Raw genomic sequence first — 15,020 nt, 5'->3', positions numbered from 1 at the left:
GTGTGTGTGGTACTGGGGATGAACCCAGGGGTATTCTACCTCTGAGCAACACCCCCAGCTGTATTTTTTATTCTCTATTCTGAAACAGGGTCTCACTGAGTTGCAAAGGCCTCACTAAGTAGCTGAGGCTGGCTGCGAACCATGATCCTTCTGTCTCAGCCTGCCAAATGCTGGGATGACAAGCATGCGCCACCACGCCCAGCTTAATAACTTAGTTTTAATAACACATATAGCTTATCTTTTTTAAATGACTGCTCCTCTTATCTACTACTTCTAATTTTGAAAATGCCTTCCAAACATGAGAAGGAGGGTGGGGGAGGGATTGGGGAAGGGCTAAGTGGGCGATGTGTGCACGTACACCTCCAACATAGTACCCATTAAGATGTATGACTAAAATGCACCAATAAAACTTTTTTTAAAATGCCTTCCAAGACAGACCTGAAAGAGATGTGGTCAGAGCTTTTTCCTAGCATGAAGTTCTCCACCTGTGGGGGAAGAGGAGCCATGGAGGCCACTCACCGGAGCTCCACCACTTCTTGCCCTCGATGATGTAGCTGTCGCCATCTCGCTGGATGCTACATTCGATGTTCGTGGCATCACTCGAAGCGACATTGGGCTCTGGGAATGAACAGAGGCTGAACTGAGAGGCCGCAGACAGCCAGGTTTGCAGAAGAGGCTGGGCTAAGAGGATGCAGACTCTGCGAAGGCATCCTCGCCTGGACCTTGGCTTTGGCATCTTCCCATCCTCCCCCTTTCCGTCTGCCCCCCACCAAGCTGCACACTGTAGATACGTATTCAGTAAATAGGCACTGGGAGAGCGAGGGAGGAAAGTACATGGAATGCGGCGGGGTCGGTAATATGAGTGTGTTCTTGGCTTTCTCATTGATGTACGGCTCAGGCTACAACGCACTTAGGCCTTTGTCGCAGTCATCAAAAGTAGATAAGAATACTGTGTTTCACCCCATAGTGGAGACCCAGGCAGCCTGGTTGCCCCATCATATAACGTACTACCTTAAACCATCTCTCACTGTGCCTCGCTGTTCCATTGGGAGTGCTTCCACCAATCGGAGCACCTCGCATTCTGGATGCCCTGCTCAGCACGAAGGTCTCCAGAAAGTTTTCTACGAGATGCTCTTAACTAATCGCTTTCCTGTCTAGCATTTACGAGTTACCTAGCTCGAGGAGTGACTTGAAATTGTTAATTTGCTGTCCTTTTCAGTGTATTCCTTAGATATTTCATGAAAATCTACTTCTGAAACTTGAGGCCTAGATTTTAGAGAAAGGGGGTTGTACTTTATAACACCCCAATGAGTGCTTTGTAAACAATATTTCATACTGCAGGTATTAAATACCGGTTACTCATTTCAGTGAAAATCAATTTTGGCATTCTAAATTGTTATAGAAGACAGCAAAATTTATTATTGAAAACACTCAATTATGGCCAGCTGAAACTCAGTGTAATGCTGAATTCAATTATGGAACAGTGATTTTGGCTTTTAAAGAGTTGTTAATGACTGTTTTCAATGTATAAATGATAGCAAAGTCATTTTTGCTAACATGTTTTTAGCATCATTTTCTACATGACTATAATTTGAGCCATAATTCCAGCAGTGGTTAAAGTTCCATTTTTCTGGGCTCACTGAAGAGTTGGGCACTTTGTGCCAAGATAAAATAACGGCAGAAGATGAATGTTTCATACCCAAGGGCAAAAAACAATCTTAAACACACACAGGCGACAAGCTGAAAAAGTGTAAGCGCTGGTTTCCTCGGCTGCTGATGCTAAAGCAGGGTACCAAAATCCCCCGGTGTCCTCCCAAAGGGGAGGACAATTTTCATCTCTGTGTTAAAAGTGCAGAGACTGAAAACCAGGCTGCACACAAGCACATTCACGTCCGTGAGGGGGTGCCTCTGTGCGAAGGACAGCAGCGTGCCTACCTGTCATGCAGAAGGCAGAGGTGATGTGGCCCTGCAGAAGCGGCTCCAGCCACTGGCGCTTCTGCTCCTCGCTTCCGTACAGGTGCAGCACCTCCATGTTGCCGGTGTCTACAGAGAAGGGGAAATGGTAAAATGTACCGATATGAAAATCAAACCTTCGTGTAGCTGAGAGAGACAGACATCCTCTTACAGCAAATGTGTGCCCTCAGAGATACTCTGAAATGTACATTAAATGTAATTCCCAGTGACGTCACGTCAGAGTTCCTACTCAATGGCCTTCGGGGGACAGTGATTTAACCTGTTCTGAATCACAGACTCGTGCCCCGTTCTTCCCACCCGGCATGGCTCTCATGAGGTTTCACTCTTAAGACTGAAGGAAACAGCTCACTGGCCTAAGTCTTTCCCGCTCCATCGCAGTCCTGTGTGCCCCTGGGAGTGGCTGCCACGCCCCTGGAGGACAACGGACACCCAGGTCCTGTGGAGACTCCAGCTCCTCAGCCCACACGCTGTTCCCCCAACACACCGCAAGCTTTCCAACTTCCACAGGTGGGCTTGGAGCAGGCCCTCTCTGAACTTGGACCAGTCATTTCTTCTCTGCAAAAATCTCTAATGACCCGGTCTGCTCTACCTCCTTCCTCTGAACTTACATCGCGATTACTGTCCTTTACAACAGAATCCTTACTTTCGTGTACCCCGTACCCTGCAGGGAAGCACCTGCTCCTCTCTGCAGCACATGGAGGACAGACAGAACCCTTGCCCTGGGTAGAAAGCCCAGCAGAGGACGTCAGGTCCCGTCCACCCCGGGGGGGTTATTTGGCATGTGATACACCATGGTGGCTCCCTTGACTAAAAAACGGGGCTTCAAGTTTGCTTGATCACTATGACCTCCGGGTTTCTCTAGTCCCCATTCCTACCAAACTGCTAAAAGTACTGCATAAAACCTTTCCCCTGAGTTCTGAGGACTCAAGATGGTGAGGGAGAAATCTTTCAGGAAATTGAGTTAAACCTAGGTTAACTTTTTTTTTTTTTTTTTTTTTTGGTGGTACTGGGGTTCCTGGAAGCCCTTCTTCCTCCGGGCTACACTCCCAGTCCTATTTTATATTTTTGAAACAGGGTCTCTTACGCCAGCGCGGCTGGCTCCGAACCTGCGCGATCCTCCTGTCTCCGCCTCCCAAGCGCGGGGATTACAAGCGTGCGCCACCACGCCCGGCTCTAGGTTAACTATTTTAAGACATGTGTATATTCTATTCAGATACTCCTAACAGAACCAATATTATATCGAATGCATGAGATTCCTAGCAGATGAACACAAGTAGTTCTTCTTTACTTTCTTTGCTTGTTTTTTTTGGTTTGTTTGCTTTTGTTTTTTGGTGGTATTGGGGGTGGAACCCAGAGCTACCTCCGAGCTATACTCCCAGACCTATTTTATACTTTATTTGGAAACAGGGTCTCACTAAGTTGCTGAGAGCCTCACTAATAGCTGAGGCTGGCTTCGAACCCATGCGATCCTCCTGTCTCAGCCTCCCAAGCGCGGGAATTACAAGCGTGCGCCACCACGCCCAGCTCTTTGCTTGTTTTAAATTCGTTCTAATTTGTTATGGTTTGTCTAATATGTCAGTAAACATGACAACAGATACGGCCATGAAATCAGCCATGGCTCCTAGTGACACGTGTGGTCACGGGTCAGACGGGAGGCGTGGCCATCACTGAATAAGACACACACTGAATAAGTATTTTCCAAAATTACCAGTTTATTTGGAGAAGCTGGGAAAGTTATTATTTATGTGTTGGGAAAATAAGCCCAGTTACCTCTACAAATTCTTTCCTATTAAAATAAATCAGCTCACAGCCGGATGTGATGGCGCATGCTTATAACTGCAGTACTTGGGAGGCTGAGACACAGGTTTACAGCCAGCCTAAGCTGTTTTGTGAGGCCCTCTGCAATTAGCGAGACCCTGTTTCAAAATAATAAAGAATGAAAAATAGGGCTGGGGGTGTAGCTTAGGGGTAGAATGCCCCTGGGTTCCATCTCCAGTACCACTAAATAAATAAATAAATAAATAAATCAGCTCAAAGGCCCCCAAATTTTCTAGTGATAGATTTGAAATTAAAATTGCTATTTTCAGCATTCCAATATGTAATATTGTATTACTTACTGTAGGACAAAAAAAAAAAAAGGACAAATTGGAATACTATATATATGCCCCATAGCTGTATAATTATAGTTTCTGGGAAATTATTTGCATAAGTTAGGTAGAAATTAATCCTTTTAGCTGAGAAACCTCGGCAAGTATGTGATCAGCAGCAAGTGAACGCCCTACTTATCTTCTTTGGCAATGCTCCAAAACGCAGGGCGCAGCCTCCGGGAAGATCTCTCTACCTCAACAGGGAGACGCCTCGCTTCCTACTCCCACTTTTATATATCTTCTTTGCTTAGAAGAGTTGCTAATCATTACTTATGCTAATCATTACTTATTTAAAGACAATCTATATTAGCCGGGGCGTGGTGGCGCACGCTTGTAATCCCTGCGCTTGGGAGGCTGAGACAGGAGGATTGCACGGGTTCGAAGCCAGCCTCAGCTACTGAGTGAGGCTCTCGGCAACTTAGTGAGACCCTGTTTCCAAATAAAATAGAAAACAGGTCTGGGAGTGTAGCCCGGAGGTAGAAAGCCTCTGAGTTCCACCCCCAGTACCACCAAAATAAATAAATAAATAAATAAATAAATAAATAAATACATACAATCTATTACCCTGATCAACTTGAAAAATGTCAACTATTTTGTAATGTCATTTAAACATGACAAGAGATACGGCCATGCAATGTGACTACTTGGAAATCAGCCATGGCTCCTAGTGACCCGTGTGGTCACGGGTCAGACGGGAGGCGTGGCCACCAGAGCCGCGAGGTCTTCTGCCGCCGCGTGTGTCGTACCTGACCGTTAGTGTGGTGTGAAATCAGCTTAAGAAAATATAGCTAGCATTCTGTGAAAAAGAAAACAGACTGAACTAGACTCTGTGGAAAATACCTGAAGGTACTGTATGTAGTGAAAGAAAGGATGGCTTCATGAAACTTGTGTTTCAGTAACATAGAGGAATATTTCTCCATCCATCCGTCCATCCATCCGTCCGTCCATCCATCCATGAACCCACATGTACAACTCCATTTGCTACATACTGGGTCACAATACAAAATCTATTTCTTACTAATCGCAATAAAACGCTTTAAACTAGGAGACTGCTGATTCATTTCCCTTTCCACAAAATATGTGCAGTCTGTGCAATAGCGCCCCGCAATCAAGAGGGACGTTCAGGGGCTCTGTGGACAGGTTTCTTTCACGAGCCTCAGTACTGGATCACGGTAGTGCAGAGGTGACTCGATAAATCATTGCTTAGGAAAGAAAACTCATGCCAGGGACAAGATCGACCATCACGAGAAGTGGATGGGCTGTCCTAACCATGACAAAGAAATGAGGCCGTCAGTCTAGAGTCTGAAATGAAGGCACTTTGGCCAATTCAGTCTATGTTTTAGGTTTTCTCTCAGAAGTTCAATATAATTTCATATACCTCTTTTTTCTTTTTAATTAGTATTTACTGGGGATTGAACCCAGAGGCATCCTACCTCTGAGTTATACCTCTTTTTATTTTTTAATTTTGTCTTGAAACAGGATCTCCCTAGGTTGCTGAGAGCCTCGCTAAGGTGCTGAGGCTGGCCTGGAACCTGCCAGCCTCCTGTCACAGCCTCGCAAGTCCTGGGATTCCAGGTGTGCACCATCACACCAACTTCAACAGTACTTTTAATATTATAATGTTTAACAAAATAATAGTCCGGTGAGAACCTCGAATTCATGTGTTCTATTTACATCCGAGCAAAGGAAGCGGAAAGTGACGGTGACATTTATAAATCAATGATTTTGTGTAGGAAAATTTCCTGATCACAAAAGAGGGAAATTTAAAACTATCCCAAAATAATCAGAGAAACTCCCATTTTGATTAATAGAGTAACCTGGTGCTTGGCAGTTGAACACATCTGGAGCAAAAGAACATTTTCCAGTTTCTTCTGCAATCAGGGCGTAGTCCACCTGGCTGAGACCACTCACAGCTGGCAAAAACAAGTTCCAGAGGCCCTCTGCCTTGGCCATGTCCTGTCAAGTGAACACAGCCAGACTGATCAACGTCACCAGGGCCTGAAGTATCGTGTGTGTGTGGGGGGTGGGGGGGACTGGAGACTAAACACAGGGGCATATACAGCTAGCTATACCCCAGCACTACCTTATTTTTTATTTGGAAACAGGTCTCACGAAGTTGCTGAGGGCCTTGCTAAATTGCTGAGGCTGGTCTCGGATCCACAATTCTCCTGTCTCAGCCTCCCATATACTGGGATTATAGGCATGCACCACCTTGCCCCCTAAAGACACTTGCTTTTATTATATTATTATTATTGTTGTTGTTGTTGTTGTTGTGTTGTTGTTGATATTATTATTATTATTATTATTATTATTATTATTATTATTGTACTGGAGTTCCTGGAAGCCCTTCTACCTCCAGGCTACACTCCCAGACCTATTTTATACTTTATTTGGAAACAGGGTCTCTTAATCCAGCGAGGCTGGCTCCGAACCAGTGCGATCCTCCTGTCTCTGCCTCCCAAGCACGGGAATTACAAGCGTGCGCCACCACGCCCAGCGAGACTTGCTTTCAAAAGATATTGGTGTTTATGCTTTTTGAGGTTTAAAATCACATGAAGTCACTCCAGAGTGTGTAAAGCCAAGTGGTTACTAGACCCTGTCACAAGTCCTTCTTCTCTAAACTGTCAAAGAAATGTTTTTCCCTCCACACTTTCTTAGATTTAGCTGAAAAGCTAAATTTGCTTAAATTAGAGCTTTTTTATTAAATCAGAACGATTATAAATTTTCACATATTTGAGTATAATAGTGCCAAATACACTATGTTGTGCGCTTGAATTTCTTATCTGCGTTCCTGTTATGATCTGAAGCATGGGATGTGGATTAGGCCCCGGTGGGACAGTGCCCTACTCTTTCTTCTTTCCTGGTGCTGGGGCTGGACAGGGCCTCACAGCTCAGGGCAAGCTCTCCCTCTGGGCAGCACCACCAGCTCCCGATGTCCACTTTGGCTTCAGTCTCCATTGAGTTATGGCTGATAACAAGTGGTTTAATCTTATTTTCTCTTTGAACAACTGAAGAGACTATCTTCATCAAATGCTATTTATACAGTAATAGAGGCCCGATTTAAGTATTACAGATTCTATATTTTAGATTTCTTTTAAAAAGTTATTACTGATACAATTATTGTCTACCTATTCCACAGTGTTGACAGAAACTAAAGTCTCTCCAAACACGTGCATCGGAATTTTCCAAAGTTAAAGGCTTTCTTATTTGTCTTACCTTGAGTTTATCAATCACTAAAGGCTGTCTCCATTTCTCCTTTGAATTTTCATTTTCAGCATAGTACTCAAATACCTCCTTAAAGTAATAAAAGAAAAAAATTAACTTAAATTAATACAAAATAAATGCTGTTGTAAGCTGATATCCCAAGTAAACATTTTTAGATGAAGAAACTTTCAGCTACTATTTTCTTTTTCCTATGGTACTGGGGGTGGAACCCAGGGGCTTTTTCTAGCTCCGGGCTATACTCCCAGACCTATTTTATACTTTATTTGGAAACAGGGTCTCACTGAGTTGCTGAGAGCCTCACTAAGTAGCCGAGGCTGGCTTCGAACCTGTGCGATCCTCCTCCCAAGCGCTGGGATTATCAGCTGATATTAAACCAGTAATATAGCCATGTATGATAGCGCACACCTGTAATCCCAATACTTGGAAGGCTGAGCCAGGAGGATCACAGGCTCAAAAACTTAATGAAACTCTTACAACCTAGCAAGGCTGCCTCAAAATAAAAAATAAAATAGGACTGGGGTATAGCTTGGAGGTAGAATGCTCCTGGGTTCAATTCCCAGTACCGCAAAACAAACAAACAAACAAACAAAAACAACAAAAAAAAAACTTCTAAAGGTTTGCTGCTCACAAAATTATGTTCCCTTAATATTAGATAGTAAAAATTTCACACCCAAGATTTGAGCATTATATTTCTGACAATAAGGCACGCTAGACGGGCACAGAAAACCCTGAACTAAAAAGTAAGGTAAAAACATTAAAAATAATTTAAAAATATACATAAGTATATATATATATATATATATATATATATATATATATGTGTGTGTGTGTGTGTGTGTGTGTGTGTGTGTGTGTGTGTGTACGTGTGTGTGTGTGTGTGTACATATTAGTACTGAGAATCAAACCCAGGGGCCTTCTACCAATGAGCTTTATTTCTAGGCCTCCTCCTTTTTTTTGAAAGTACTATTGGGGATTGAATTCAGGGGCATTCTATCTCTGAGCCATATCCTCAGCCTTTTTAAAATTTTCTTTTGTTTTGAGATAGGTTCTAAGTTGCTGAGTCTTCCTACACTGCAGAATCTGTTCTCAAGCCTGCACTCCTCCTGTTTCAGCCTTCCAAGTACTGGGATTACAGGAATAGGCCACCATGCTGGGCTACCCCCGACTCTTTTTATTTTATTTTAAAGCAGAGTCTTACTGAATTGCTGAGGGTCTTAGTTGCTGAGGCCGGCCTTGAGCCTCAGATCCTCTTGTCACACGTTCCCAAGTACTAGGATGACAGGCACACACCACTGTGCCTGACTAAATAGAGGCTTTGCACTATGTAGCCGTGCTGGAAGATGAGCGATCCCTCAGGGCCAGAAGCAAAGGAGCCTGCCTCAGGCGTGAGCAGCGGGCCCAGTGTGTGCTCCGGAGGCTGACCTGATAGTCTGGGCCCCGGGTTGAACTGGCCACACAGGCAGGGGTCTGGGGACAGTCAAGTGCCTGAGACCAAGCAAGAGGAGGACCAGAGGCCAGTCCTTCCTGCCACCAAGGCCAGGGGCTGATGGGTAAAACCAAAGTAGGAGAAAACAGACAAAAAAACCCACACCCCACTCCTCAAAGGTAGACTGTGGGGATACAGGCCCAGATATAGGTCTTAATTCTGAGTGGAAGAGAAAAGAGAAACTCTTTGATCCGGAAGCGTTTCTACCATCTGCCTTGATCTGACTCTGGGAACTGAATTCAAGAGTCAAGTGTTCCCAAAACCTCAAGCCAAAAGTTAAGTTTACAGCATCCATGGGGACCGGGGCTGCACGCGCCTCGCAGAAACAAAAATGGATCTTTTCTGAACGAAAGGCTTCAAACAAAAGCCCTAAATAATTCCCGCAGATAAAAATCACATTCCAAGCAACAGGAGTTCACCACAAGAACTACTAATCGCTCTAGGACACTAGCCACCATAGCAAGAACCAGCAAAAGCAAGAGCTTAGCAAAACAGAGTCACACTTCCCAAGACAGGCATGGTGGCCCACACCTGCAATCCTATTACTTGGGAGGCTGAGACAGGAGGTTTGCAGGTTCGAGGCCAGCCTCAGCAACTTGATGAGTCCCTGTTTCCAAAACAAAAAAAAACAACAACAAAAAAACAACAACACAAAGTCATTCTTCCACAAAGAAAATAGAATAATGATCAGCCAGCCGGGCGTGGTGGCGCACACTTGTAATCCCCGCGCTTGGGAGGTAGAGACAGGAGGATCACGCAGGTTTGAAGCCGGCCGCGCTGGTTTAAGAGACCCTGTCTCCAAAAATAAAAAATTGGTCTGGGAGTGTAGTCCAGAGGTAGAAGGGCTTCCAGGAACCCCAGTACCACCAAAAAAAAAAAAAAAAAAGGATAATGATCAGCCCACCAACAGAAAATGTTGATGTTCGAGAGATCTAAAAAGTAAAGGAAATAAAGGGAAGTGTGCCAAAAGGCTATCGAAATTGACAAGGCACATGTGCATAAGAACTGAACACAACCTCAGTTGAAAATATGGGGGTAACCGGGCGAGGTGGCGCACGGTTGCAATCCTGGCATTCAGGAGGTGTCGAGGATCACGGTTCAAGGACAGCCTGAGCTACTTAGTGAGGCCCTCCCCAACTCTGTAAGACCCCGTTCCAAAACTAAAAAGACAGCCGAGCGTGGCTGCACACTTGTCATCCCAGCATTCGGGAGGCTGAGACTGAAGGATCGTGGTTCGCGGACAGCCTCAGCTACTTAGTGAGGCCCTCTGCAACTTAGTGAGACCCAGTTTCAAAATACAGAATAAGAAATAGGGCAGGGGGTGTAGCTTGGAGGTAGAATGTCCCTGGGTCCCATCCCCAGACCCGCAAAAAATAAATAAATAAATAAAAAGATTTCCAATGTCTCTCATTTGCTCCATAACCTACTCAGCAATAAAGAACAAAATCATGCTATTTGCAAGAAGATGGAAAGACCTGGAGAGCATTATGTTAAGTGAGATCAGCCAGGCACAGAAAGAGAAGGGACATGTGTTTTCCCTAATATGCCCAAACTAGGGAGTATTAGGGATACCAGAGGGACTCCAGATAATGGAGGGGAAACCTCAGCAAAGCTAGAATGGAAGGAGAGGAGAAGAGGAAGGCTGAGGCTGATTAATGGAGGAGCTACATCTGAATATGTGTAAAAGTATGAATGTAGCATGGTTAACCTGGACACTCATTGTTGGGAAGGGGGAAGGGAAGCGGGGGTGGGGGAGGGCATCAAGCACAGCCTTAATGTATGCCATTTTACTATGTTCCACATAAAGTAAAAAAAATAAAAAGCAATAAAAAACTAAAAAGACTAAAAAATAGGGCTCAAGGTATAGCTCGGAGGTAGAATGCCCCTGGGTTCCATCCCTAGTACAGAAAAAAAAAAATTGTGGGTAAATCAAAATCAACAATCAGTTAGATGAAAAAAATTAACAACTTTTAATCTTCTAATCGGAGAAACAAAAGGATATGAAGGTGCGTCAAAGCTGGGTGTGGTGGGCCCTGCCTGTGCTCAGCCATGCTGGGAGCTGAGGCCGGGGGATTGCTCGTTTGAGGCCAGCCTCGGGAACTGAGTGACTGGGAACCCAGTCTCGAAATGGAAAATGAAAAGGGCTGGGATGTAGGTCAGTGGTAGCGCGTCCCTGGGTTCCATCCCCAGTAAAACACACACACACACACACACACACACACACACACACACACACACACACACACGAGGATGAAAACCCTGGACCAGGTAGGCACTCTCCACTCTTACGCTATTACAGCGTCTCTCCCTAGTCTCTTTCCATGCCTAGCGTGGTAGAATCACTGGGTTGAAGGCTATGGGCATTCTCAATACACTTCATCCACCATCCAGATCCTCAAATTCTTCCCCAACGCGTTCTCCCAACACACGCTCGTGAAAGCAATGTGCTGAGCTGTGGATCTCCCCGAGGCCGCTGGACTTGCCGGCCGGAGCTTTGAGGCCAGGCCGCCCTTTCAAAGGCGCCGGGCGGGTAGCTCTTGTCTCTCTTGTCTTTCCGTCAGGAAGTTAGTTAAAACGGAAGTTTCCTGTTTGGCTTGTTTATTATCATTTCTGTCCCTTATGCTGCCATATAAATAGTCTGTGCTATTGTGTTTAGTAATAAATATTTTGTGCAATACTTTTCTGTGTGTGTGTGTGTTCTAGGGATTAAACCAAGGAGCATTCTACCACTGAGCTATACTCCAAGCCGTATTTTTTTAATATATTTTGAAACAGTCTAGCTAAGTTACCCCATGCTGGCCTTGAACATGAACATGTGGCCCTCCTGACTCAGCCTCCCAAGTACTGGGGCTAGGCCATACATTTAAACTGTCCTCATCTCTGATTACCTCACACTACGGGTCTTAGAAATTAAATTGCGCCAGTGTTTATACGATTCTTCACAAGCCTAATTATTTAATGTCTTCTCCTTTAAAGTCTACCCACTTAGAACAACAAAATACATACGTGGTACAGAAGGACTCAGAATTCAATAAAATACCTCGCTAAAAAAAGAATTCTTTGCAGGGTTTTTTTTTTTTTTTTTTTTTTTTTTGTACTGGGGATTGAACTCTGGGTCTTTCTGTCTCAGAGGTACACCCCAGCCCCAGCTCTAATTTAATTTTAATTTTGAAACAGGGTCTCATTAAGTTGCTGAGGGCCTTGCTAAATTGCTGAGGCCGTCTTTGAACCTGTGATTCTCCTGTCTCAGCCCCCCAAGTACTAGGAATAGAGGCGCCCACTACTGTTCCCAGGTCTTTCCAGTTCTTTAAATGTGAAAAATAATTTAGTAAGCCGGGCATGGTAGTACACCTCTGCAGACCCAGCTACCCGAGAGGCTGAGGCGGGAGGATCACCTGAGCCCAGGAGTTGGAGACCAGTCTCACAACATAGCAAGAACCCAGCTCAAAAGAAAAAAATTTAAAAAAATGGTGAACAACAGAAGCAGAAAACCTGCGTGGTGCCTTGCCGGGCTCCCCAGACTACTGCCTTTAACTTGTTACGTCTTTAGTTACTAATTGGCACCCTCCTGGGGACTCTGCTAGTTCAGAACCTTAAATCTGAGCCTACAAATAATTGCATAAGAGTTTCACTTCAAACTTCTGTCCGCTAGACAGAATCGACAGTTCCTCCCCAACAGGACATGATCCGATTCAGTAGGGAAGTGTGACTAACGTTACTGTTACAAGTGTGCTGTTTATAATGCTATGTGGCTAGTTCCTGGCTTACATGCTAATATTAGGATTTCTTATCGATTTTAAATAGGAAAAATTGGCTTTAACATTTTCATAGATAACTGGTTGTGTTTATACCACACAAGGAGTTTCAACAGCTCTACGAAGCTTATTTTTTTTCTGGTTATAAAATATTGGGAAAATATGTAAAAATATAAAGAAAATGTCACCAAGAGTCTTTAGTAGCTAAAGACAAACGCCGTTAAAATGTTGGTGTATTATATGAGATAGCCTTATTTTCTAGACATGATTGTTTTGGGTTCTGTAAAGTGGGTTATAATAATATTGAATAGGAGTTTATATAGTTTTATCCTCCTCCCATTTTGAAAAGCTGCTTACTTTCCTCTAAGTATCGATCCAAACACATCTGGCCACAGCTAGGGCTTAGTATTGTTTTGAATCATTCTATAAGAAAAAGTATTTTCATAGATGTTGGTACAAGTTGTTTTTGTGTGTGTGGTACTGGGAGTGGAACCCAGGGGCAGTCTACCTCTGAGTGATACCCCCAGCCTATTTTTCATTTTTTTTAATTTTGAAACAGGGTCTCACTGAGTTGCAAAGGGACCTCACTAAGTAGCTGAGGCTGTCCGCAAATCATGATCCTCCGGTCTCAGCCTCCCGAATGCTGGGATGACAAGCGTGCGCCACCACGCCTGGCTGGTACACGTTTTTAAAGGAAGAAAAAGCACACATTACCAGATATAGATATGTCCCCAATTTAAAAGATTTGCAAAAACAAAGCAATTGTGACATTCCTTGCTCGATTTTAAATAGGAAAAATTGGCTTTAACATTTTCATAGATAACTGGTTGTGTTTATACCACACAAGGAGTTTCAACAGCTCTATGAAGCTTATTTTTTTTCTGGTTATAAAATATTGGAAAAATATGTAAAAATATAAAGAAAATGTCATCAAGAGTCTTTAGTAGCTAAAGACAAACGCCGTTAAAATGTTGGTGTATTATATGAGATAGCCTTATTTAATTTTTAATTTTGAAACAGGGTCTCACTGAGTTGCAAAGGGACCTCACTAAGTAGCTGAGGCTGGTATATGATTTTTATAAATCATAAAAAGATCTTCTTTTTAGAACTACTGGCTGTGTCTCTTTTTTTTTTATTGATGAAGCATTTTCTTTTATCGCAAATTCTTGGCACATATTTTTGTACTTTTATTGGCGCCTTGTACAGAGGCATTCATTACGTGAGGTTCAAAGTAACGCGGGCACGCATGCACACAGCACCTGGTGGGCTTCCCTCCAACCCCCGACTCTCACCCCTGCCCACGTGTGTTAGTGAGGCGGGACACCGCAGTATTCCAACTGCGCCCTGCACCAGCTCTCCTCTCCCTCCTCAGCCCCTCCCGCGCTCTCTTTTATCTAAAGTGCCTTTGTTTCCTGTTTTCTCTCCAGCTTCCACATAGAAAACACAGGACCCTTGACTCTCTGAGACTGGTTTATCTCACTTGGCATAATAACTCTCCAGTTCCATCCATTTTCCTGCAAATGACATAGTTGTTCTCCTTTAGTAAAATTCCATTGTGTGTACATATCCCGTTTCATGAGCCATTCATCTGCTGACGGGCACCTCGGCTGGCCCCACAATTCGGCCACTGTGAATCGTGCTGCTATAAGCACGGCTGTGCACCGAGCTCTGCGGAGTTCTCTCATTCCACGGGAAAGTCGCCATGGTGCGGTGCAGCTCAGTCACACGGCGGTTCCAGGTTAGAGAAAGGACGGCTTCCATGAGATGAGCGAGTAAGTAAAGGAGAACAAACACTATCGAATGAAAAACGTAACTCAAAGTGGCAGGACACCCAATCACCTCTTTAAATACCACTGAGTACAAATGATCTCAACTTCCCAATTAGGACGAGGCTGGCAAAGCGGACTAAAAATCAAAATATTGTAATCCCAGTACATGGGAGGGTGAGACGGGAGGATCGCAAGTCTGAGGCCAGGCTTAGCATCCTGGTAAGACCCTCAACAGCGTAGTGCAAGTCGCTTCAGAGTGAAAACTAAAATAGGTTTGTGGTCTAGCTCAGAGGTTGAATGCCCATGGGTTCAATCCCCAGTATCAATATAGATATCAAGTATACTGCTTGTAAAAAAAAAAAACCCTTACCTTATAGGCAAAGATAGTCATAGGTTAAAGGTAAATAGATGGGAAAAGATATTCCATGCAAATGGAGGCTGAAAGCAGGCAGGGGTGGCCACTCTTGTATCTGTCACGGCCGGCTTTGAGCCAAAGCTCTGTGCGTACTGATTCATGAGCTCAGGACCTAAGTTCAGGGAGCGCCAGGATGCGCCCTGCCCTTCTCCATGCTGCAGCTCCCTGTCACATTTAGGAATCAAGGAGGGATCCTGCATGTTTTCTCTGCTCAGTTGGCTGGTCTTCTGAATAATGGGTGGGGAGGCA

The 15,020-nt window shown here is 44.2% G+C and overlaps 1 protein-coding gene across 1 annotated transcript in view; it reads right to left on the bottom strand.

Moving 5' to 3' along the window:
- The window catches only part of ACAD11 (acyl-CoA dehydrogenase family member 11), a gene marked incomplete at both ends in the record, with an annotated part of 65,745 nt that overhangs the window by 29,073 nt on the left and 21,652 nt on the right, over positions 1–15,020 (bottom strand). The window contains 4 exons of the mRNA XM_080695555.1: positions 520–618; positions 1,936–2,043; positions 5,939–6,077; positions 7,338–7,415. Of these exons, the coding sequence (XP_080551681.1) occupies positions 520–618; positions 1,936–2,043; positions 5,939–6,077; positions 7,338–7,415 (424 nt within the window). The remainder of the gene's footprint in view (positions 1–519; positions 619–1,935; positions 2,044–5,938; positions 6,078–7,337; positions 7,416–15,020) is intronic.

The sequence above is a fragment of the Muscardinus avellanarius genome (assembly GCF_963383645.1).
Source record: "Muscardinus avellanarius genome assembly, chromosome: 5".
NCBI lineage: Eukaryota > Metazoa > Chordata > Mammalia > Rodentia > Gliridae > Muscardinus > Muscardinus avellanarius.
Note: the sequence above shows the minus strand (reverse complement) of the source record. Positions and strands in the feature narration are given on the sequence as shown.